At 38.6% G+C, this 23599-nt stretch overlaps 2 protein-coding genes across 5 annotated transcripts; one reads left to right on the top strand and one right to left on the bottom strand.

Moving 5' to 3' along the window:
* Positions 1–428: 428 nt before the first annotated feature.
* LACC1 (laccase domain containing 1) lies at positions 429–8142 on the bottom strand. Of its 3 annotated transcripts, none has more exons than XM_085059414.1 (7): positions 7899–8142; positions 5535–5753; positions 4054–4649; positions 3310–3491; positions 2659–2824; positions 1867–2092; positions 429–1428 (listed from the first exon to the last, which is right to left on the bottom strand). In XM_085059414.1, exons 3-7 carry the CDS (start codon positions 4619–4621, stop codon positions 1254–1256), a joined length of 1317 nt encoding a protein of 438 aa, XP_084915540.1. In that variant the 5' UTR covers positions 4622–4649; positions 5535–5753; positions 7899–8142; the 3' UTR covers positions 429–1253. The 3 variants fall into 3 exon arrangements, with proteins under 3 accessions (XP_084915540.1, XP_084915531.1, XP_084915521.1); XM_085059405.1 differs by having other exon boundaries at positions 5535–5671; XM_085059395.1 differs by lacking the exon at positions 5535–5753 and having other exon boundaries at positions 7899–8141.
* A 1388-nt stretch (positions 8143–9530) lies between these two features.
* Positions 9531–19555, top strand: CCDC122 (coiled-coil domain containing 122). Of its 2 annotated transcripts, none has more exons than XM_085059434.1 (5): positions 9531–10005; positions 10284–10416; positions 12046–12177; positions 13569–13685; positions 17251–19555. In XM_085059434.1, exons 1-5 carry the CDS (start codon positions 9995–9997, stop codon positions 17413–17415), a joined length of 558 nt encoding a protein of 185 aa, XP_084915560.1. In that variant the 5' UTR covers positions 9531–9994; the 3' UTR covers positions 17416–19555. The 2 variants fall into 2 exon arrangements, with proteins under 2 accessions (XP_084915560.1, XP_084915552.1); XM_085059426.1 differs by having other exon boundaries at positions 12046–12444.
* The last annotated feature ends 4044 nt before the right edge of the window (positions 19556–23599 follow it).

Below are 23599 nucleotides of genomic sequence, written 5' to 3'. Positions count from 1 at the left end.
CCAGATATTAGAATGACTTGGCAAATGTCTGTAGAGGCAAAAGTAGCAGCGTGTGCTGTATAGCGCTTTGCAAACAGCATGGTTTGGACCCCTATCCATTCATGCCGCCAGGATGGAAGCGCAGCGTGAGCGAGCACTGACCTCTAGTGGGAAGAACAGTCAGACAGGGAAAGATTGCGGAATCCAAAATAGAAAGTACGTCATACATGCCACTGGCCCAAGGCTTGCGCTTGGCACCTCTGCAAGCCGCAGTCAGCACAGCTTTACTGTTAGCAATCTCTCACTGTCTGTGTGTCAGAAAACATCATGTCTGTTGTAAAAACTAGAGGCAATTTTTTCATGGCCAAAAGAAAACAGTGCACACGTAGAATTTGCTCAGTAAGACACGTAAGTCCAAATACTGGTCAGTAAAATTAACTGAGGCTAAATTCACTCGACTTTTAAGATATTTATTGAATAACTTGGCATTGTTGAGACTGTGTCAACGGACATTATCAAAACACCACTGTTTAAAGAAATAAAAAATCCTAAGGAGACATGAACGTATGCATCATAAATTAAGAGTTTTAGTCCTACTCTTCCTACAACCAAAAATTGCAGAATGGTGAGAGTTCATATATTTTCAATGTCTGTCCCAAAGGAGGCTGCTTGCTTCTCACTTTCAAGTTATTTTCCATAGGAAAAGTCCTGTAAATATTTTGGAGTTCTCTAAACTGATCCAAATAAGAAAATTAATCTTATGCACAACATTTTGTAAGGCTTCAGCTGACACTATCAAAGCTGGGTGTCTCAAACAGGTAACATGCAATACTGTCTCCCCTTCCTGTATTAGTTATGTCGTACTTCATGTCATTCAGCAGTTTCAACCAGCAGCAAATGAAGACTGGGGGTTTTTTTGTGCTTCCACCACCTTAAGATAATGAGGCTTCTGGAAAATATTTGGTCAAGGAGGATCCATAAACTTGGAGCTTTTATCTGGGTCTTGTAGAAGAATTTTGCCGCTGGTGTGGGTTGTCCTTGTTTCCTTTGCACCCTGTCTCACACAAGAACTGTTGTCCCACACCACAGTACTTACTCCTGCCTCACAACAGCAAGGAAGGAAAGAAGCAGGAGAATCTCAAGGCCCGTGAATTCCCTACTGCAAGTCTGTGAAAGGAAGGAGGAAGAACTTCTATGAGGAGATCAGGATGCCAGACAGTGTAGCAGAACAGGATTTATTATCTAAATGCTGTTCTAGAGTAAGAAATACTGTCTCAGTCTTTGATTGATATGAAGCCAATCTGTGTCCCAAAGTTAGGGCCATCACGAAAGTGAGAGTAAAACTTATCAGGGTGGCATGCAGTACAGAAAGTGATATTTTGGTTCTGATCTGTGATAGAATCATCTTGGATGTTCTCAGGAAGAATCCCACCTCTCTCAAGTAGAATCCTTAAAAAAAGAAAGAGAAACAGAAAATAATATATTTTTACATCCTCACATTCCATAAGGCACTATCACTAACGCAGAACCTCAAGTACCAACTGAACAAACTCTGCCAATATTGTGACTGGGGCTTTAATTTGCTTTTCTTTGCTTTTTTCTTTCAGTATTAGACTAAAATAATTACTATCCTGCAACCAGCAAAGCCACATTAAATTTGAACTTTTGTCTATAATCCATAAACCAACAGTATAATAATAAAATAATAGGTGAAACCCAGCAAAAGTGAGCAAATACCATTCAGTTAAGGTATCCTTTGTTGATCTGCAAAGAACTAGACAGTATTTTGTTGAGAACCCTCACCACATTAGTGCTGAATAATACAGTATCAAAATAATTTTTTGTAACGACTGTGGAATCAGTCTCTTGTTCCCTCAGGAGGCTTACCTTGTTGCTCTTCTGATATCAATATAAGGACTTGCAGAGTCAAATAGTCTCACACACGTTGGATCAATTCTGTGAAATTCTTTTGCTGACTCATGAGGAAGTTTATAGCAGCAAGGTCCCACAGATGGGCCCAGCACCACAAGGATATCTTTCATGTTACAACCATATTCAGATACCATAGCATTTACTGTGGCCATAGACACTCCTAACAATGTGCCTTTCCATCCTGGGAGAAATGAGAGGTTGAAAAAAAAATTGGTAAAAATTTTCTCTTTAATTTTCTAGCAGCTAAAATATATGCAATTATTAAAGGTATAAATCAGAAATGCATTTACATCTAAAATAAATAATTATATCAAATAATGAATTAGCTTAGCTCCCTCTCTCCTCTCAAACATACACATTAACAGCTATCAGTTTTCTGATACAATTTTGTGGAGATAGAAGGTAGAGAGAAGTGTTTAGATTAGAATTCCAGAGTTGTTTTTACCAAGCATCCTGGTTTGGGTGATTAGAGCATACCTTACAGCTCCTCTGTGCTTGAACCATTTAAGTGGGAATATAACAGAAATACATCAGAAATGTATTTTTATATTATGGTCAAAGTGTTTTAATGTTGTCTTAGGGAAAAACCCCAGGCTCAAGCTAGGGACATTTTTTGGAATGGATAGAAGTCAAGTTTGCACTTGGGCATTGTTTGGAATAGATAGAAGAAAGCCCAGCTTTGAGTTCTTGTATCTCAGTTTGAGTTCCCAGAAAATCTTTGCATTGCACAGGGAGTGCAGTTCCTACCAGAATGAGCAGCACCACAGACTTTTCTGACAGGATCAGCAAACAGCACGGGTATGCAGTCAGCACCTGGAGCTGCCAGCGTGACACCTGTCTGATTTGTAACTATTCCATCATAGTTGTCAGGCTCCGTCTTTCCCATAATACACACAGCATTAGCGTGATCAACCTGTCAAAACAAAACCAGAATGTGGACAGTGATATGGCTGCAAAACAACTCAGTTCTGACTAGTACAAGGTTTTTCCTTTGACAAGAAAAACACTCTTCTGCACTAACTGCTTACGAATGGAAATCAGGTGCTCCCTTGTTCAAATGCCATGTGGATGCATCAGTAGAAAGCCCTATAGAAGTGATAGTGTGTTTTTGTTTTAGGAGAAAGTGCTCTGATCATTTAACTGATTATTCTACTCTGTGGTAAGTTAAATGTTAGAAAAGACTTGGAAGAATCAATGCTGCTTCTGCATATTGTGTGAAATGGCTGATAGTTTGGATGGCTATTCCCTCAGATAAGCTGCCAGCATAAATGTCTTAATTGTCCTGCTTATCACAAGTTCTTGCTGACAAAGATAAGAATACACTTATTTATAATTTAGCCAGTGATACATGAAGGAACATCTGACCCATTTACTTGAATCCATTGTTTTATAAGATACCTTGACTCTGTGAAAAGCTTCTGGGTTAAATCCTGCAGCATTAGCTAGCCGGCGGAGGTTTTCTTTAACAACAGCTTGTGGATCCTTTCGCTTGGAACTGCTGAAGAGATTGCAGGAGCTTAGAGTTGGTATGTAAGAGATGCCACCTGTCCTTGTGGTAAACCCATGTAAGAAAATATTATCTGGCAAGACAAGAAAACACAACAAATAATTGCTTTCAATGCAAGACCAGGCCAGCTATTACATGGGTATATACTGAAGAAACTTGGAATCAGCTAATCAAGTAGAGTATTGCTTTACTTTGTATTTAGCTGTGGCATTTGAATTTAAGGGTCCCTAATTTCCTTCTTCCTCATAATCGTGCCATGGCAGGGACAGTGACACATCAGGCATGTCTGGGGCTGCAGACCAGCAGAAACTCTTATCCTGCCCTTCCAAATGATGATGGTAACTCTTGAAGTGTGTTATTTCCACATAGAGGGGAGGAGTTTTTATGGTCTGCCCTCACTAAACTCAGGAGTGTCTTTCCTTGGATCATGCCCAGGCCTGGAACAGTCTTGCCACCCTTTTGCTGTATTTCTTTTGACACTTCTCCCTCCTATAGACATGACACACTGTTACAACATCATATAGAGTTATTTGATGCCTGAAGGCATTTCCAAATCTTACCCATTTTGCAACTCCCTTGAAGAAGTATGCTTGTTAACAGTCTCTGTAAAAACTCTTAGCTGGAACTCGCTTTACCTGGGATCAGGGAAGATCTGAGAATGGTGAGCTCCCCTTTCAGGCTTGGCAGGCTTTCCAAGTACATCTGAATCTCACTTCGGATAAGTGCCACATCCTGTGAAGGAAGTGTTTGCCCTTCATGCTGAGGTTCAGATATCTGCAGGTTTTCACAGTCAGATACCACGTGTAAATCCTCAAATTCAAATTGGTAGACTGCTGTAAAGAGATGGTCTATATATACTTTCATTAAGTCTTTTCTTAAGGTAGGTAGAATAACTTTAATAATGCTCAGGTCTTTCTCATCCAGTCTCTGTTTGATGGTGTACAAAGCAGCAGCTGTAGTGTGAGCACATACCACCTCCAGTCTTCTCCTCAGACTCTGAAAACTTCTCAGAGCTGGAAGCAAGAACTCTTGTTCACCTTTCCTTTCACTCCCTTGCCTCTGGCAACACATGACATAAACACATGGAACATGGATGGAAAAGCATTTCTCAATGGTTTCCAGTGTATTGTGTAGTAATCCTTGGATGTTGCTCTGCAAGTTGACTGGGAGGCTGAACAGATCTATCAGTACTGCTTCCACCATATTCCAGGATATTTAAAGATTTCTACAGCTGCCAAGTAGTAACAAAATGTGAAAAACAAACAAAAAGGCAAGAACAGCACTGTTAGTCCAGACACAGAATCAGTTAATTACTGACTTAGACTTTCCCAGCTGCATCAAAAGAAATTGCAACAAAAGAAGACTAGCGGAAATGGGAATAATTATGTATTTATTTAAGCACTTAGGTATTTCTCTACCACTCCGCCTACCTCAGGTCTTTTCCAGGTCACAGATGATGAAAGGTTGGTACATAAGATTAGATTTATTGAATCAATTAACCCACATTAGCCTAATGGATCATCTTGACATCTGATTCATTGGCCCTCCTCCAGCTTCCAGGATGCAAACAAATACAGAGGTCCCTTAGCTTCCTGGGACTGTGGGAGTTTCTGTAGCTATTTCTTTGAAGGTATTTAACATACTTATGGCTGAGGTGGAGCTCATGTCTGCTACCTTTCCTGGCAGTAAGGTGCTGAGCTGTGAGAGTAATGACATTTTTTCCTACAGGCCTTCACAAGACCTTTTGTACTTCTCTCTTTTGCATTTCTAAAAGTATTGACTTGTTAATTTCTGACTTCTGTGTGAAGGGGCACATGACTGCTATTGTTCTTCTTTTCAGCATGAACAAGAACTCAGCACATGTTACTGAAACTTTACCTAGTAATGAAAGAGGTACTTAGAACTAAATTAAAGTAATAAAATACTATGCATAGCTTCCTGCCTCAGCTTTTTCTCTCTGCTAGCTGCACTCTGCTCTGAAATCAAAATGAGTTAAGCTTATCCAATATCATCCAACCATTCACATTTTGTCTTGTGGCCCATGGTGCAATTCCAGTTTTGGTGTTTTATTTTTTCCCTTTCTGAACGTTGTTGATCCAAGCCCAGCTAGGCCTACCTGTGGAAACCTGTCGCTCCATCTCTTCCTCTCTCTGTTGCTATGAGAGTCTATTTTACATATCCTCTCAGAAGTGTCTTACTTTCTTTTCTCTGTCTCTGACAATCTTTCTGTTTCCAGTGCAGGCATCCAGAGATCTGAAGCAAAAGGCTAGGTCACTCTGCTTTGGGAACCTCAAAGTCACCTATTTAGATTTCATGACTAATCATGGTGCTAGATCTAGGAGAAATAAACACATCCTTACCACCAGTTGTAAGACCCCATAATAATTCAGAGTATTATTTAACACCATAATTTTTTGCACAGCAACAAATTGTGCATGAATATTAATCTACTGGTAGGAAAATTCATATCTTTGCAATGAAAAACTTGAGAATCTTTTAAGTCTTTGAAATCAATGTTCTGCTACCTGAGCTAACCACATCAAATAATGCCTGGCCCTATTTTCCTGACCCAAGACCTCATTCTCCTGTAACCACATGAATGGTCTGGCTTCACATCACTTCATTATCCTGCAAAAATACTACTTCTGAGTGTACTTGAGGCCTATCATTATGGTAGACATGATGTAATCCTTGGCATTTCATGGTTGACAGTGGATTCCCAGAGTTTCTACACTGAAATGAGAGGTCAAAGACCTTTCTGTTTTTAAAAGACAGTTTGTTTAGAGAAGGTTTTACAGAAAACATTCTGTATTTTCTTCATTGTTCTTTCCCCCAGACTGGAAGAAAAATAATCCTGACTGAAAATGATGTTTTCCTTTCTGCGAATTGAACACTTACAAAGATTAATCAGCAACTATCAAAACAGGTGAACTGAAAGTATCAAAATGTGATAGCAGATAAAAGCAACTGCCAAGGAATTTATATGACTCTTGATTTTGCTCAAAGTATTATTTACACACAGCTGATAATGGACTTTAGAGGAAAGAGCTTGCTAAGAAAACAGTGCTGAAACAGACTCATGCCAAAGACCATGACTTGGGAAATCAGAGTATTTCTTTCCCTACCCTGACATTCTCTGTGGGAGGCCTGTCTGAGTGTGGCATGATCCCTATCAAGGTATAGCTAATAGTCCCAGGAAATACAGCACAACAGAGGGGTGTAGTGGAAAAACAGATTATTGCTCCACTTCAGATATGTCAATAATGGAAGGTAAGTAGAGTTGATTGCTGTCCTCATACTTGCCCAGAAATATACCACCAAAGAAAGGGTGGAAGGAAAGTGTTTGATGAGGGAGAGGCAATTGCCTACATTGTTATTAAGTTGTGTATGCACTGCAAAAACTCCACAGGGGCTATTATTGGGATGCATACATAGCAAAAATGGGGCTGATTCACCCTCATATCTTTCCAGCTTTGCATCATAGAGTCCTAGTGAGGACAGTGGTGCCAGAGTAAGTTTGTTTTCAATCATAGCAAAACTGATTCCTTTCTAAGTCACTCCAAAAAACCCTTCTCAAAATACAGGCTTGCCAAGCACAGCAATGTTTTAGCTTATGGGAAAGACATTCATGGATATTCAGGTTTTAATTAATATGCTCTACAGTCCCAGTGTTCCATGGGAAGCCACATCCAAAAAATAAGTATATTTATTACGGAGTTGATAATTTTAGTACACAATTCAAGACAAATACTTGCACAAACTTGAAGGCAAGGCCACCCATTAGCCATTTTCTCACTCCCTGAAACTGTCAGTACAAACATTTGGAGGTTAATGAGATTCTCTTGCACAGCTATCAAGAAAAAGGAGATCAAAGAAAATGATCAGTAACGATAAGAGAGGTGAGGAGGGTAATAAGCGCAAAAAGGAGAAAAGCAGAGTAAATATAGAAAAGGAACAATGAAAGAAATAAAATGAGGCAGCAGAGAAGACACAGCCCAGGGTAGAAAAGAGATGCAAAAAAGCAATTTTCAAGAACCCCAGAAATCTAATTCTGAAAGTTCACTGTTGGCCAAGACAAGATTGCTGACAATTTCCTGCATCTTTGAATCCTGCTGGTCATCTTATATTAGTAGAGAAACTGAGAGAACAGACATAATTTTTTGAAAATTGAAATGGGAAGAGATATTTAACATCTGCCAGAGAGAGATGCCCTGAGAAAGAAAACAGGTCATTAAAGCAGCCCAAATGAACAGGGATACGAGCACATGTGTAAAATTTCGACAACAGCAAATACAAAAAAGAAAATTCTAAAAACAGGGGAAAAAAGAAATACATTAAACCTCTCAAACTGGACTAATATAAAACATTCTTCCTCTGTTAACCTAGGCTTTTCTAGGCAAGGTTGAAGAAACAGAAATCACCACATACAATGGAAATACTGAAGCACATGTAGTTTTCATAAACACAGGAGCTTACTTACACAGGTGGACAATCCTTTTAAATTCTGAAAGGTACCATCTGATAAAATACACAGACATTTCCAGCTTTATATATCTCACTTCTTTCAGGCTTGGAGCTGATTTACACAAGCTGGAAATTCCTATTCTGTGTAAGACAGTAGTGGGAACCTGTATTTCTTCTTTTTGATGGGACCCAGCTTTGCCGCTGATTCCACCGGAAAGAACAAACTGTACCGCAAGGCACCAAGATGATTAACAAGTGCCTGGGGAGTGCTGAACCCGGAAGCAGCGTGAACCCTGCCACGCAACTCCCTGCTGCAGTCACACCTTCTGCTGCACCAGCTTTGCACAACCACACACCAGCTCAGAAACGCACAGCACAGCGAAACGGGGCAACAACAGCAAGAAGTTTAAGGAAAACTTGTGCTGAGCAAAGGAGTTCCCTTTTCTGAGCTGAAGCTCCACGTTCTAGTGAAGAATTTGGCAGCCAGTCAAGAAAAAATATATGCTGGACCCAGATATAGAGGATATGCAGTGTCAGCCTTTGGGGCCACAGGCACCAAATGAGGATGGCAATTTCTCCTTGTAGCAGTTGGAAATTTAACAGAGCTTAGTGAAAAAGTCTTAATCCTTTGACAGGACAATGCAAAGGTTAAAAGGCAAGTAAGGAAATGAGGGATTTATATCAGGCTTTGTGCAAGAATCAAATGATAATAAATACATTTTCTCAGATGTGTTAAAATCGTGGTCGTGACAGTTAAGTATATGACAATGGAGGAAATGACAAGAAAAAAAGGACAGTAATTTTTTAATGGACAGAGGGATTAATAAAGTCTGGCTTCCCATGAATCACTGTTTCCTGTTCCCCCTTTCCCTGCAACCACAGTAAACCGACATTTCTGCCAGGCCCAGAACACACATGGGGAGTGCTCTGCCATTTGCCCTCCTGCTATTCTTTTCAGCATGTGCTGGGCAGAGGGATGAGAGCTGAATCCTCCTGGTTCTCCCTCCGAAAGGAAACCAATGAGGCTATCCTGTCCTTCCCCACCCAGACATGTCCTTTCCTGAAGTTTGCAGAAATCGGTCATCTCTGAGGCTTTCCACCCCACTGCCAAATGTGACTGAGCTAGGTCATTAAAAATTAACAGGAGAACTACTTGGAGGAGGGAAAGCAAAGCAACTGTTTTCTTTCCTTCAGCCAGACAGAGGAAGTAAAACCAATTACTGGGGTTATTTTTGGTGCAGAATGCTGAGAAGGAAAAGGTCAGAAAATATTCAGAGCACAAAACAACATTGAAAAATGAAAAATTTATATCTCCAGCTGAAATATTATATTCAGTTTATGCCACTTCAAAAAAGGGATGAAATAAAACAGCTCATATGCAGAGATCAGCAATTATAAAATAATTGTTACAAATAGATATATATGTATTTGTGTATTTATTTATATATGTAAGTGATTTCATATATATAATATATATGTTGCTTAATATAAAATATAATATTTATATTTTAACTTAAATATGTTATAAAAATATAAAAATCACAAAATATTCAGGTTAGAGAATCAATTTATAAAAATAGTGTGATTTAGGGTTAAAATCCTTTAGCTGGAGTTCAGGGGAGGTCAAGTGGGCCAAAGGCAAGAACAGGGCACAGCATAGGCCAGGAAAAACTGCGCCACATCTCTTCTTCGTAACCCAGGGCTGCTCGGGAAAACTTGATGTTCTCTGCACAACAAACGATGGCAGCAAGTGCAGTTTGATACGAAGAATGGGGTTATTCGAAGAGCTTGGGAGCGAAGGGTGCTGAGCAGGACGAGCCGGGCAGCACCAGCGCCTCGAGTGGCCAAGCAGCCACCTATTTCCTGAGGGGTCGCTCCCGCCGTGTTCCCTGCGGCTCCCGGCGGGATCAGCCCCTCTCCCGGCGGGATCACCCCCTTTCCCCGAAGGATCAGCCCCTCTCCCGGTTCTCCGTGCCCCTCAGGCCCGGGGGGCGCTGGCAGGGACAGGCGGCCCGAGGGTTGGCGGCCCTGAGGGCGCTGAGGTGCCGTGTGGCGGCCGCGCTAGCTCGGATATTCGGGCGAAAGGCGAGAGCACGGCCGCAGGCTTTTAAGATGCTCTTAAGGTAGTTTTAAGAGTTCCGACTGCGCTCATAAACTGGGGATCTGCCCTGCAGAGAAGCCGGATGAACACCACAGCAGTTTATTTTATGAGATCCTGCAAGAAGGTGTTCTAATTCTCAGTGATTGATTTTGAGTAAACTGTTCTTGCTAATTAAGCATGAACCAAATGAAACAATGTATCGATCTGCGATCTCACGGGAAAGCACTTAATATTGTTTTATCAACAGTAACTAAATGGGAAGAAGGCAAAAAAAAAATCACTTATTTCTTATTCCTCCAGTTCTTCACTTCTGCCTAAAATGGCCAAGCAAAATTGCCAATCACTGGCTGAAGTTGTAAAACAAGTTGCAGAGCAGCAGCATTCACACCTGTCAGAGATAGGAAAAAGCAAAGCACTTCTTTTCCAATTGCAGGTAATAAACCTTCTTTAGAGTAGTTTAATCAATGATTTTATTCATTAGATGACGAAATATTGCTCTGAACAGGAGAAGCTGATGGTGCTTAAAGAGCGAGTGCATTTCAGTGTGAGGCAGCTGTTCTGTTCCTCTGTGTGGCATTTAGGCTCAGCCAGCACTGTGGGTATGTATTGTTGGTTGTAAGGCCACAACACGGCTAAGATTTCATTAGAGAAGATAAAACTTCTGTTTGTGACTTGGAAAAACAAAACAAAAATACTGAGCTGAACCCGCAAAGCAAACCCACAACAACTAAATGCAAAGTTCAAGCTTTTTGAATTTTTTTTTTGGTAATTACATAAGAAATTGCGAGGGAAGGATTTTAAAACTTTTTTTTCTTTTTTTGGCAGACTTTCACCAGACTATATAATTTTCTTTTCCTAGAATCCTTTTTAACATAAAATACCTTTTTTCCCTGTTATGTATGAAGTGGGTATACTAAATAGTCATTAAATGCTGGTATTATTAAGGGCTATTTTGTAGAACACTGGATGTGTGTAGTTTTTGTGAAGACTGTGTAATCATTTCTCATCTCTCAGAGATTTTATTAAGCTTCCAGTTATTATTTAACCTTCAAGGTCAAATTTCTATTGAGAAACTTATTTTATGTCTGAGAAAAGATAGTACCAGTTGCCATTTTTGAGCATGGAAGAATGCAAATGGAAATAACAGAGTTCCAATTATAACATCTGTGCACAGTTCTACAACTGAAATAACTGATATTTGAAATTTTGCACAAATATGGCATTTCTGAAGTAGCAGTGAAAAATTGTATGGCTTAGGAATGTCTGTGGACTGGCCACACTTTACAAGGAGATTTCTCCTATATCCCATAATATAGTCTGATGATGCTGCAACAATAATTTGTGATCAAACAATTAAAAACCTGTATCTGTTTTAGAAAAGACCCACAGAGCCTTAAAGCCCTGGGTAATTACAGGTCCTTTCCAACCCTGATGATTCTGTGATTTCTCATGATCTAGTTAGCTGAAGTACTACTTCCTGGTTTTGTTCACTTCTCATCAGTGAGATGATGTAGAGGCCTTTTTGGGATTAGACATGTATTGCTTGGGGGTTTGAAAATAGCTGGGATTAACTGAACTCTCAAGTACTACTGTGATGAAGGCAGGATTAAAAACCTCTGTTGAACACTCTAGTTAAGCTCCATCCCCTTATACCCCTCTCTGTGTTTGTGTGGGTTTGCAAGGGGCTTTTGGCATCTTTAGTTATATTTAGTCTGATAAGGACTTCACCAGATTTCAGCTCTAAGCAATCAGTTGGATTGGGTTTGATCTGCCACATCCTATATGTCCTGCAAATGTGAGGAACTTAAAGTGCTCAAGGATATCTTATTTCATATTTTAGATTCAATCTAAGCAGAGAAGACTAAGATAGTATTCTTGCATTGTGCCTCTAAGTTGATGATATTAAGAAATGGAACTCTATTTTCCATTCAAACCCCATTAGACAAGTGAAAAAGAAGACTACTAAATAAATATAAATTACATAAATTACAGTGTTTAACTAGACATTTCATATCTTCTTCCCCAAAAAATATTTTTAAGTGAACATTGAAATATTTTACAGGCAAAATTTCAGGAACTAGAAAAAGAAATGAATTCTGTTCTGTTAGAAACAAAGACAACAGAAAGGGAAATACATCTGCAAGAAGATGCCATAGAAATCACAAAATATCAGTGTGAAAATCTGGAGGCCCAGGTCAGAGCCCTGTATTCTGAAAATTTAAAGCTGAGGTGTGATACAGAAACAGTACAAGAGGAGTTTGAGATGATACTTGCAAGAAATAATGAATATAAGGAAAAAATAAAGGGTCATAAACATCTCTTTTGGGAGATGGAAAGTAAAATGCCAGTTATGATTGAACTTGCTAAAAAGAAAGCTGTTGTTGAAGAATTAAAGACAAAGAAAGAGGAGTTAATGCATGATTTCCAGAATCCAGAAGGATCTGTTATAAAACAAGTGCAGGTACTATATTTCCTTTTTATTTCTTTCCTTTTATGTGAAATAATATATACATAGTTTGTATATAATATGATAATTTTGTCTGATGTGTTTGTGGTTCATGAGGGACTGACTACGAGGGAATATAGCTAATTTATAATGCTGCATTAATTGAAGAAATTTTTACTTCAGGATGCAATGAAAAATTATCAGCTATTGTTATCTGTATAGTATTGTAGAAGACAGGTTTATACTCTGTGATGGAATGAACTCAAATATGAAAATATTACAGAGCTGTAAATTAAACTTTATCTTTCAATAAACTTACACGGACACTATTCGGAATTCTGTGGAAGATTTCCATATTGTTACATTTTTCAGGTAAGAACACAATATTCTTTAAACTTTGCTGTCAGCAAAAAAAAATTGAGCTGTTCGCCAGCAGGAGGTGGATTTGATGAGATGGTGATTTCGATAAGAGAGGAAAAATATGTTTGTTATTCTAATCTAACACTGTTTTTCTACTTGACCTAATTGCAATTTTTATTAAAAATAACCATGTAGGAATTTATCACCACAATATTTTGCCACTATATGGACAAACACAAACACTAAGTTGAAATGGGATCACAGATTTCAACTCCGATGGAACTTGCATCATTGAAAATCTGGTGTTACTCTATTAGTGTAAATTGATGAAAATTTGTTTGTGTAACAGGTCTTTCAATACTGATAAATAAAGACTAATCAACACTGTATTTTGCTTTGAGAAAGAAAAACGTATCTCAAATACTACATCAAATATTTTTCAATTTTGCTATTAATTACATTTTAAACAAAGACCAACAAAATTAGCTCAAAATCATCATATTTTTCATATTTCAGATCAAGAGGATATATTTATTACAGGTCTAAAAAAATCCCATGTTATAAAATATTTGACAATTAATTTTAATTACTCTTTCAAAATTATTATTATTTTAATTAGTATTAATAGGTTTGTTGTGAAATTGTTTATTATAGATCTTTATCTCATCTCTGTTAATAGAGACTGTTAAAATAAGACATTCTTAATAAGTTTAATAGGTATAGATGTACTGTGCAACCTTTCAAGGGGTGAATTTCTGTATCTTGACTTACATCTGCAGGAAGAAATCACACTTTTAAAAAGTGAAATCACAACATTGAAAGATTTCATCAGTAAAAAAACAGATTTGCTGGAAGAAGAGAAAAAACAGCATGCTAAGCTTAGAAAAGAAATTGAGGTGAGTAATTTGAATAAAATTTAATTACAGTTCTCCTGACAGAATGTAGATAGTGCGAATTAAGTTTGACATACTTTATACACAATTTCTAGCTATACATTGTATACAAGTATATGCAATGATGATGCTGTCTTAAATTCTGTGTAGTGGTAGTCTTTCTAAAATTCAGAGCTTAATTGTTAAGAACATTTTTTTCTGAAGTCTTCTAAGGAGTTCATCAGTGAACTTTTTGAATCCCTGAAAATCCCTGACCTCCCTGAAAAAAGAGGTCACTGAATGGTAGTAAAGCAAAATGTACATTTTTGAATTTCTGTATACCTCTGAAATACTTTAAATTTCACTGCTGACTTGATTATTCGCGACTTGATAACTCATAAATGGAAGAGTCAAATGCACCAAGAAAGTGGACTTCCCATGAATGTCCCTAATTAGAGCTGACATTAAATTAAAGAATAATACAGCAGCTCCTAATTAGCTGACAAGATAAAATTCTGATCAATGGTTAAAACCTTCTCTTTTAAATAATTCAACTACATTTTACATTTTGTTCCTTATTAAAATACCAGTATGTTTAGATAATTTTTAATTTGAAAGTCTCATACCATTTGTCTTGTCAGTTCAAATACATGCCACAAAATTTAATGAGCAAAGCTTGATAATACAAAGATTAACTGATCTAAGGTTAGGTCTATTGCCCATTGTAAAATGTAGGAGGAAAAAAGAATCTTTTTTTTTCATGTGATAGAGAACTGAGAGAATTTTTAACCTGAAAAGCAAAACACAGCTGCTGTACAATAGGTCTGCTATTCAGCATCTGAGCAAATATTTTATTACCAAGGCAACATCTTCCTAAGAAAGTTCTCTAAGCCCAAAGTTAAATTAGGTAGCCTAAAAATAATCTTCTGTACTGTTATCAAAATCAATTTACTTAAAATAGTGAAGGTTAACTTGTTCTTCAGTTGTTCGGATTATATGATCTTTTTGTCTTAGAAGGAAGCAGGTTCAAACCCAAAACCTTTCAGGGTATTATTTTCTATTAAGAACTCTTCTCAAAACAGTCCAATTTTTAATATAAGAACTGACAGTGGGTAGACGGAGACAGCCACCTGTCCTCAGCACAACTTGGGAAAGAATAATCAAGTCAAGCACAGGAATAAAGTGAGATACTAGGCACAGGGCTGAGGTTTTATTGAGCTGCAGTTGTGGAATTCAGCTACAGAATGCTGAGACCTGATGTAGTTGTTTGGAGCATCCAAAGGAGGGCAGCTAAGATGGGCCTTGAGGGAAAACCATATGAGGAGTGGCTGAGATCACTTGGTGTGATCAACCTGGAGCAGACTGAGGGGAGACCTCATTGCAGTTACAGTTTCCTCAGAAGGGGAAGAGGAGAGGCAGGCACTGATCTCTTCTCTGTGGTGACAGTGACAGGATCCGAGGGAATGGCCTGAAGCTGTGTCAGATGAGGTTTAGGTTGGATATCAGGAAAAGGTTCTTCACCTAGAGGGTGGTTAGGCCCTGGAACAGGCTCCCCAGGGATGTGGTCACAGCACCTGCCTGACAGAGCTCAAGAGGCTTTTGGACAATGCTCTCAGGCTTATGGGGTGATTCTTGGGGTGTCTTGTGGAGGGCTGGGATCAGAAGTGATGGTCCTGATGGATCCCTTCCAACTCAGCATTTTCTATGATTCCAGGACTCTTAAGGCACCCTGTGGACCTTCTCTTACTCTATTTCCTGAGCACAGCCCCATCACCCATTTATTGAAAAGCAGATCCTGTTCCCAGCCCTGGACAGGGATGTCAGCAATAAATTAGGGTAGTTATCTGTGTAGGGTCAAGGCTTCAGTCATAAGGAGTGTGGCTAGCACAGGTCTTTCCCATGAGAATTTCTTCTGTGTTTTATAAACAAAGATAAAGTTTGGATGTTATTAAAAACAGTGTCTCGAGATTTGGACAGTTCAGGCCTGGCCAATCAGGCCTAGGGGGAGGTTTCTGACTGACCAATCTAGGTGACCTCTGAAAAGTCTATATAAGCTGAAATCAAAATAATAAAGTCCTCTTTTCTTGCCACACTGAGAACCCAGGTCCTTTTCTCTGCTAGCGGCTCAACAGCGACAAAGGAGTAATTCAAGATGTCCACAATCAACAGAAAACTTGTTATTATGTAAAAACAATAAGAATAAAAATACCCCAAGAACTGTCTATTCCCTTCCTGCCCAACTTCAGTGTGTGACTGTATTACTCTTGGCAGATGCTTGCCTATCCTGTCCTTAAGTGAACACAGTGGTGGAGAAACCATGAGTGCCCGGACAATTTTTTTGTAGTGTTTGACTTACATGCACCCAAGACCCAATAAAAAGAGAAAAGTTCTCCCTGCCCTGTCTCCAGTAGCACATTTGTGCTCCCTCCCTCAGCAGATGTGCCAGACTGTTCCCACTAACAATGCTAGAGACACATTTCTGAAAAAAGCAGATAATATTGATCATGGATGTTTCAGTGTCATACAGTGTAGTCCTAGCAACATTTAGATGCCCCAAGCACTTGTTCAGATGAGAGAATCTGACAGCATCCCACGAAAAGTTGCAAACAGTTATTGTGGGGAGTGAGGCAACATGAAGGAAGACAAGCCATCAGCAATACAAGAAGGCAGTGTAGTTTATAGACCACCAGTGAGGAAGTTTCCTACTTATATGTGAAATTTAGGCAGTGAGATTTGCAGGAATCTCTGGCAGTGCTGTGGTTCTGATGCCGCTGTACCCCATGATGTGCATGTGAAATACAGTGTAATAATGCTTCAATAAACAGACACAAGAGTAATTATACACTACCACTCATATGCCATTTAAACTAGGGTAAGTAAACCCAAATTTCATTAAGGAAATGCCCATTATTTCTACTTTTATTGTAGTGAATGTTTCATTGTTTTAACACTTCAAAATGCAGATTTTCAGAGGATTGTCTGCAGCAGCCATTCTTCTCCACGTAAGGCAGCAGTGAGAGCAGAACTGACACAGTCCTGCATTGCTGCAGAATTGCCTGTTTGAGGAAAATGTACCATTTTAAATTCAATGCAGCTACAAAGGTGCTACTACAGCCATCAAGGTTACCTCATTTGTATTCTCATTTATACCCAAGCACGTTTGTCAAAGAATGAAAATTTCTTCCTTCCTCACCTCTCATTCTGGAGGCTGAAATCTTCTGCGTGCAAAGCCTTGCCAGAGCTGTGACATGCTGAGTCTTTGGGTGGTATTTACTTTGTTAAATTTTAGACATCTACAGAGCAGATACTGACATTGAACTCTGCATTTGAGGTCTTAGTAGGACAGAGCTTTTCTTTCCTTAATGGGAAAGTGAGGCATGATTCATGTGGCCCTAAACCAGACATCAGAAATAAGTCAGATGAATGGCTTCCTAGATGTCTCTGTCTCTTGTGTAGCTGAAAGTAAACACGGAATGACTTGGTCAAATGTCAGAATGTACACTTGGACAGAATTAGGTGAGCTGAATTCACCTCTGTAAATAGGTTTACTTGACTGAAATTTTGAAGTGATTTTTTTTTCTTTTTTTAGGTACAGAATAAGAGATATGATGCTATTTTAAAACGTTTGCATTGCCAACTGAACAAAGTCCATGCAAATAAAAGACAATGGCACTGGAACATTCAGCAGCTGGAGAAGAAGGCTGCAGAACTGAGAAAGTGTCTTGGAGTAGCAGAGTTACAAAACATCATGTAACCAACTTAAGAAAGCTAGCGGGTAATCTTTTCCAGGCAGGGGAGACTTTTCTTCTGGAAATGCTACAAATCTTAAATAGCCTGATAGCTGGGTCAGGCCTCAGGGATTTCATTCTTCCTAAAGTTTTTCTCTCTTTCATTTTGTGGCCTAAACTAATAGCCACAATAATAATTTAGATGTTCAAGGATAACTTAGCTGTTCAGGAAGAAAGTTACTGACACTTCCAGGTGTTTTCAAAATATATGGCAATTTTATCTAAAAAGTTATTTCAAGTCAACCAAACAAGATTTGGGAAGTTCCTTTATATTTCACTTGGTCTCTGAAGATTGGAATACACACTACTTTTCCTACAGAGAAATTAATATTGGTGTATATTTGCACTCTGGAGAGACCAAAGTTCTTTTATCTTTTATCCATGCAACTTGCTGAGGAACTCTGAAAGCTCTGATGGCCTGTATTTTGCTGTGTGGGAAACTCATACAGAAGATGTTACAATCTGTCAGGATGTTCTGGCGTGGGGGACAAAGAGGACAAAGGCTGTCCAGCTGTAAAAGGCTTAGGAACAAGTACACTCAGAACTGGGCTTCAAATAATCTGACTTCAACTGGTCTAACAGATGTTAGCAGAGAGGAGTGAGTAGGTAAAGAGAGTACTACACCTGAACAGCTTTTAAAATGGAACAACTCACCTTCAAGAAATAGGAATCCATTACAAATGATTCATTATAAAGGAATTCATTGTCTAGAGGATCTTAACTAGTATCAGCCATCTAACATCTAAGTGCTCAGTATTTGGTAAGATGACAATATAAATGACAACCTATTAAAAATTCTTGTTAAAATAGTAATGAACAGTAGCCATTTTCCTTTGCCTCCTTTTCTTATATGTTTGGCATTTGAAGAATTTACAGTAGTTTCTCTACTCTTGTACTTAAGGTAGTAGTTCTGATTGGACATAACTTGTAATGCTTATCTGTTCTATGAAAGTAGCTTTTTATTTAAAATGTTGTCTTGAAAAATTTAGATTTACCTTTACTCGTGAATATAAAATGAAGACTTAAGCAATTTGACTATTTACTGTGAAAAATGTTAAACTGCTTATACATTGTTAGCTTAGGAAAGCGAAGCTTAAAATGCAGTACTATCATGACCTTCATATATTCATGTATATTTACATATCCCTTAATATGTTACTTCACTTAATATGAAGTTATTTTAAGCAATATCCTGGTTCATGAAGTCTCTTTCTCAACATTGTTAGTCTCTCAAGACTTTTTAGCTGTCTTTTTTTCCTTTGCAATAATATCAACCAGGGTGCTTTCATTAAAACAATAAAGTAGAAATAAAAACCTCAATATGCTATGCTATAATAACAGTATATCCTGAATATAGAGTCTTCTTAAGTATGTAGTGCATTACTGTAACAATATAACTGTTTATCCCTACACAAGAAAAATGACATCCATTTTATGCATGTATTTTTTCTAGAAAGGCTCAGACATGAAAAGTTGGAGAATTTACTGTTATCATTAGTTTTAGTGATTAACTGCTCTTCTTTTATTTTGCATGATTCCTAATTTCAGTTTATTCATCCACCCAGTGAAATGAGTGTACTTTATATCCAATACAATGACATAAGTAAAAATACTTATGTGCTGTCTACTTGATGAGTTAAATAGTTTAAGCTTTCCAAAGTTATTGATTGCCAGATCTGACCAACAGCTTTAGCTTAACATATCCCCTCAAAAGTGGTCCAATATCCAACATTTTCAGGGTATTAAGACTATGTACCCTTCAGTATGCCTTTTACCACTGATATTATCTGGTTTTCATTTTTCGTTCCTAATTATTTCTGCTCCTGAACAATTAATGCATCAAAATATGTTTTGTATCAGTCATACAAAATACTTCAACTAAGTTGACTTTGACACCTATTACCATGGTTTTAATATCACAGTTTAGCCTTGCATTTATTACCAGTTGAAAATAACTCTAGCAAACAATCCAAACCTTCTCATGTAACGAAAATATCACACCTTTGTTTTCCTTTCTGACCAGTGAAGGTGTTCATTATTACTTCCCTGAGTATTAGGGCATATCAAGATATGTAAAGAATGACTCACTCATCTCAGATAAATGCCTTGGACTTACATCTTCCTTGTTCCTTTTCATAAATCTCAGTAAGTTTCAGTATCTCAAATTACTACCCTGGTTCTTTTACATGTTTTGAAATTTTTTTAATATAATTTAACACATCTGCATACAAAGACTGTGTATAATACTGCCTTTACTGCTACATGTGGAGGAGATGTTCCCTCCTATACAAACACCTCCCCATCATCCAAGGCCAAAGTTATCTTATACTCCTTTTTGCTCTTTGCAAGACAAACCATGTTTTTGCCTACTGGGACCTTTGATCCCTTCCTGGGATCTCAGCTACCAAAGACATATTCCTCCTTTTTCTTCAGTGTAAAACTTGCTTTTTCAATATGCATACTTGAAATATAGCTACATTTTGTGGCAAGAAACCTGAGAAGCTGAGGTGTACTTTAATTTCCAAAGCTCCCTCCATTCGTATGGGGGCAGAGGCAAACCATGCAGCAGCTCCTTTCTGGCCTGCACAGATGGGCTTCTTGGGAAAACCAGGATGTGAATTGGAAGAAATCACAAATGGCCAAGCACCTTTTTTATACAGTGTTCAATTAATACCAGGGAATCCCCTGTAGTTACCAGAGTATTTGAGACACAACCTAGTTGATTTAAATACCTATACTGAAAAAGCAATTTTTATTACACGCATGGACTGATTGTTACTGTCATTTCACATCACTGTTCTAGTTAAACACTGCAATTATAATCTCTCATCCCACATAAACACATCATTTGTGTGTTTAACTCACCTGTCTTAACACGTGAGTTGATTAATTTCTAATCTTGGAAGCTTTGCTTCCACCAAACTTCTTCTCTAGTCACTGACTACACCTGAAATCTGTATTCAGTGCTAAACACCACATTTTAGAGGATCAAACACAGTATGCACTTCTGCAATTCAACAGAACTTTGTATTACACAGTATTTACATATTTTCCCAGGTGTAGCATTTCAAATTTAACATTCTGTGTTCAACAGAAAATAAATATAAGAAAGATATAAACATGTAACTAGGGAATTATAGTTAATAGGGAGAAAACCTCATCTGGGGAAAAAAAAGTCAGCTGAAACAAGGAAATATAAATTACTGCCTTCTCTAAACTATCAACATTCTGTACAACAAATAAAAAAAAGAGAAATGTATTTAGCTTTCTATAAAAATGTCTAATTCCAAGAAATCCTGGCAACCTGATAAGGCAAATTTTTCTTGGTACAACACTGAACAGTAGCGGTTTCATTTCAGGGCGTTTTTTCCCCCTTAGCAAGCAAGCACACACAGACAACAGAAGAATTATTTATTATTTTTGGGGAAATAACTTAGTGAGCGCACTTCTTATTACATGAAGCTCTCCCAGCTCCTGTTGGAGAACCATGCTGCCAAACCCATATCAGTCATTTCTGAGGATGGGTGGGGGCTAAGGGAAGAACTTCTGGTTTCCGTGCTCTGCACAGAATGGCAGGAGGAGTGACTGCCCACTCTGAACAGCAAAACAGACAGCAAACAGCAGCAGGCATGTAAATAACTAAGTGTGGGAAAACTTACCAACCAATGAGCCCCACCCACCACTTGGCAAAAGTTGAAAAGACAGGAAACTGGATTAATTCCAACAATATAGTATCAATGAGTAGGAAAATACAGGGGAACTCCACACTTGACAGGGAAAATATACAGCTGTTGAATCACTTATGTCATGCAGCAAATGTACTGCTGTATGATAAAGAGAGGTATTTCCCCATGCTATAAGCTGATACTCCACAGAAAACCCTTTCATGTGACTCAACAACCTCAAGAGCTGGAAGCAGAGGAAATGTGTCAGATAATGCAGACATGCCTGCTAAAATCACTGCTCTCATCAAGGTTACATCAGATACACAGCAGAGCAGGGAAGGAAGGTTGGGGATAGACACCAGTGCTATGCTGCCTTGCCTCTCTAATAGTTTGCTTTGTCCCTCAGGAGAGTCACTTGCAGAGCTGTGTGCATGAGTGTGACAGTAAGTAGTGCATGATATCCTACCATAGTTTATACATGTTGCTTCAGAGGAAGAGGAATCATGACCTCAGACATCATGCTTTGACGGTACATCATGCTGCTGAGGATGGAAAAAATCCCAACTTTCAGAACTCTTATCTGATTTTCTGAAATGCATTAATATATTGTTACCAAAGTAATTATTAGATCCTTTGTTAAAATGCAGCTGCAGCATGTAGCTGTGAGTCATGTGGAGGCAGTGACTTCTTGAGGAACAGCCTTAGAAGCGTGGATTGAGCAAAACCAATTAACAGCCTGTTTAAAATGTCACACACAGTCCTTTCATTTGGACTTTTCTAGCATTTAGAGAAAACATGTAATGACCTAATAAAATGAAGAAAAAATTTAACCACAAACTGCAAAAGGACAAACCAAGACAAACCAAAATGTCCCTGCCCCTGGAAAGGAAGATAAATGTACTGTACATACACCATCTGAATGAATGGGGGCCATCCAGAAGGACCTGGACAAGCTCACTCAGTGGGTCCATGGGAACCACATGAATTTCAAAAAACCAGGTAAAAAGTGCTGCCCTTGGGCTGGGGCAAACTCTGATGTCAACACAGGCTGAGGGATGAACAGATGGAGAGCAACTCTGCTGTGAAGGACTTCAGAGTCCTGGTAGATGAAAGACTGAATATGTCCCACCAATGTGCACTTGTGGCCCAGAAAGCTAAAAGTGTCCTGGGCTGCCTCAAAAGCAGCATGGGCAGCAGGGCAAGGGAGGGGATTCTGCCCCTCTGCTCCACTATCATGAGACCTCACCTGGAGTGCTGTTGTTCTGCTCTGGAATCCCTAACATAAGAAGAACATGGACGTGTGGACCTGTTGGAAAAAGTCCAGAGGAGGCTGCAAAGATCATCAGAGTGTTGGAGCACTTCTTGTGAAGATAAGGCGAGAGAGTTGGGCTTGTTCAGCCTGGAGAAGACTCTGGGGAAACCTTACAGCACCTTCCAGGTACCTAAAGGGAGCTACAGGAGAAACTGAGGAAGAGTTTTTGCAAGGGCATGTAGTGATAAGACAAAGGGATAATAGCTGTAAACCAAAAGAGTGTTAATTTGGACTAGATATAAGGAATATTTTTACAATGAGAGTAGTGAGGCACTGGCACGGGCTGCCTATCGAGGAGGTGGATGCTGTTCCCCTGATATCTTTCAAGGCCAGGTTGGATGGGGCTTTGAGGAACCTGATCTGGTTGAAGAGGTCCCTGCTCATTCCAGGGGGTGTTGAACTAGATAGCCTTTAAATAGCCCTTCTAAGGCAAACCATTCTATGATTCTATGAAAGCAAACAGAAGAGACGGCTTTACCATGTCCCTAAATATAATTCTTGTTGAAAATGGTTGCTACAATAACGAGGAAAGGCTAGTGCTCTGTGTTGAACAGAGATTTCTCCTGTTAGGAAATCACATGTGTTCCTTCTACCTTTTCAAGTAGCTTTTTCATTTAAAATAGTTCAGTATTTGTACGGAATTCAGTAAAATTATCTCTAAATCTTTCCAAGAGCAGCAAGCTTCTTAATCTCTCCTTTTATTATAAATATTATATAGCACGTATTCAATACTTATTGGCTGTCACATAAAAGCTTCAATGTTTTTCTACCATTCACACGTTGTATTGATTAACGTAATCTATCACTTGCAGTGATTTCAGCAAAGTTGTGCAGACTTTTCTGGAGTGGAACAAGAACTCGCATTTGAAACGCCGTTGCTGCTTCCCGCCACTGGCACTGAAGTCCAATAGTTCCCTCTGGTGGTGAAATGTCTTCTTACACGGTAAAGGCGCCTTTCATCTTTCGGTTTTGAAGGTCAATCCTTACTGTGAGAAGAGTTAACATTTCTACAGAAAACTATGTATAATCTTAAATGCTATTTTACTTCTAAAAATGCAGGATGAAAAGCAGATGCTGTGTATTCCAACTTTTACAGTAACTGGAGGATTCAATGTATTTACTCTTAAAGAGTAATAAAGAGCTTTTTAAAGAGGATGAGTGTGGCAAATTTTC

This window comes from Lichenostomus cassidix, chromosome 1 (genome assembly GCF_008360975.1).
Source record: "Lichenostomus cassidix isolate B80296 chromosome 1, HeHo_3.0, whole genome shotgun sequence".
In the NCBI taxonomy this organism is placed as follows: domain Eukaryota; kingdom Metazoa; phylum Chordata; class Aves; order Passeriformes; family Meliphagidae; genus Lichenostomus; species Lichenostomus cassidix.
The sequence above is the reverse complement of the archived record's forward strand: the minus strand, read 5'-3'. Positions and strand labels throughout refer to the sequence as shown.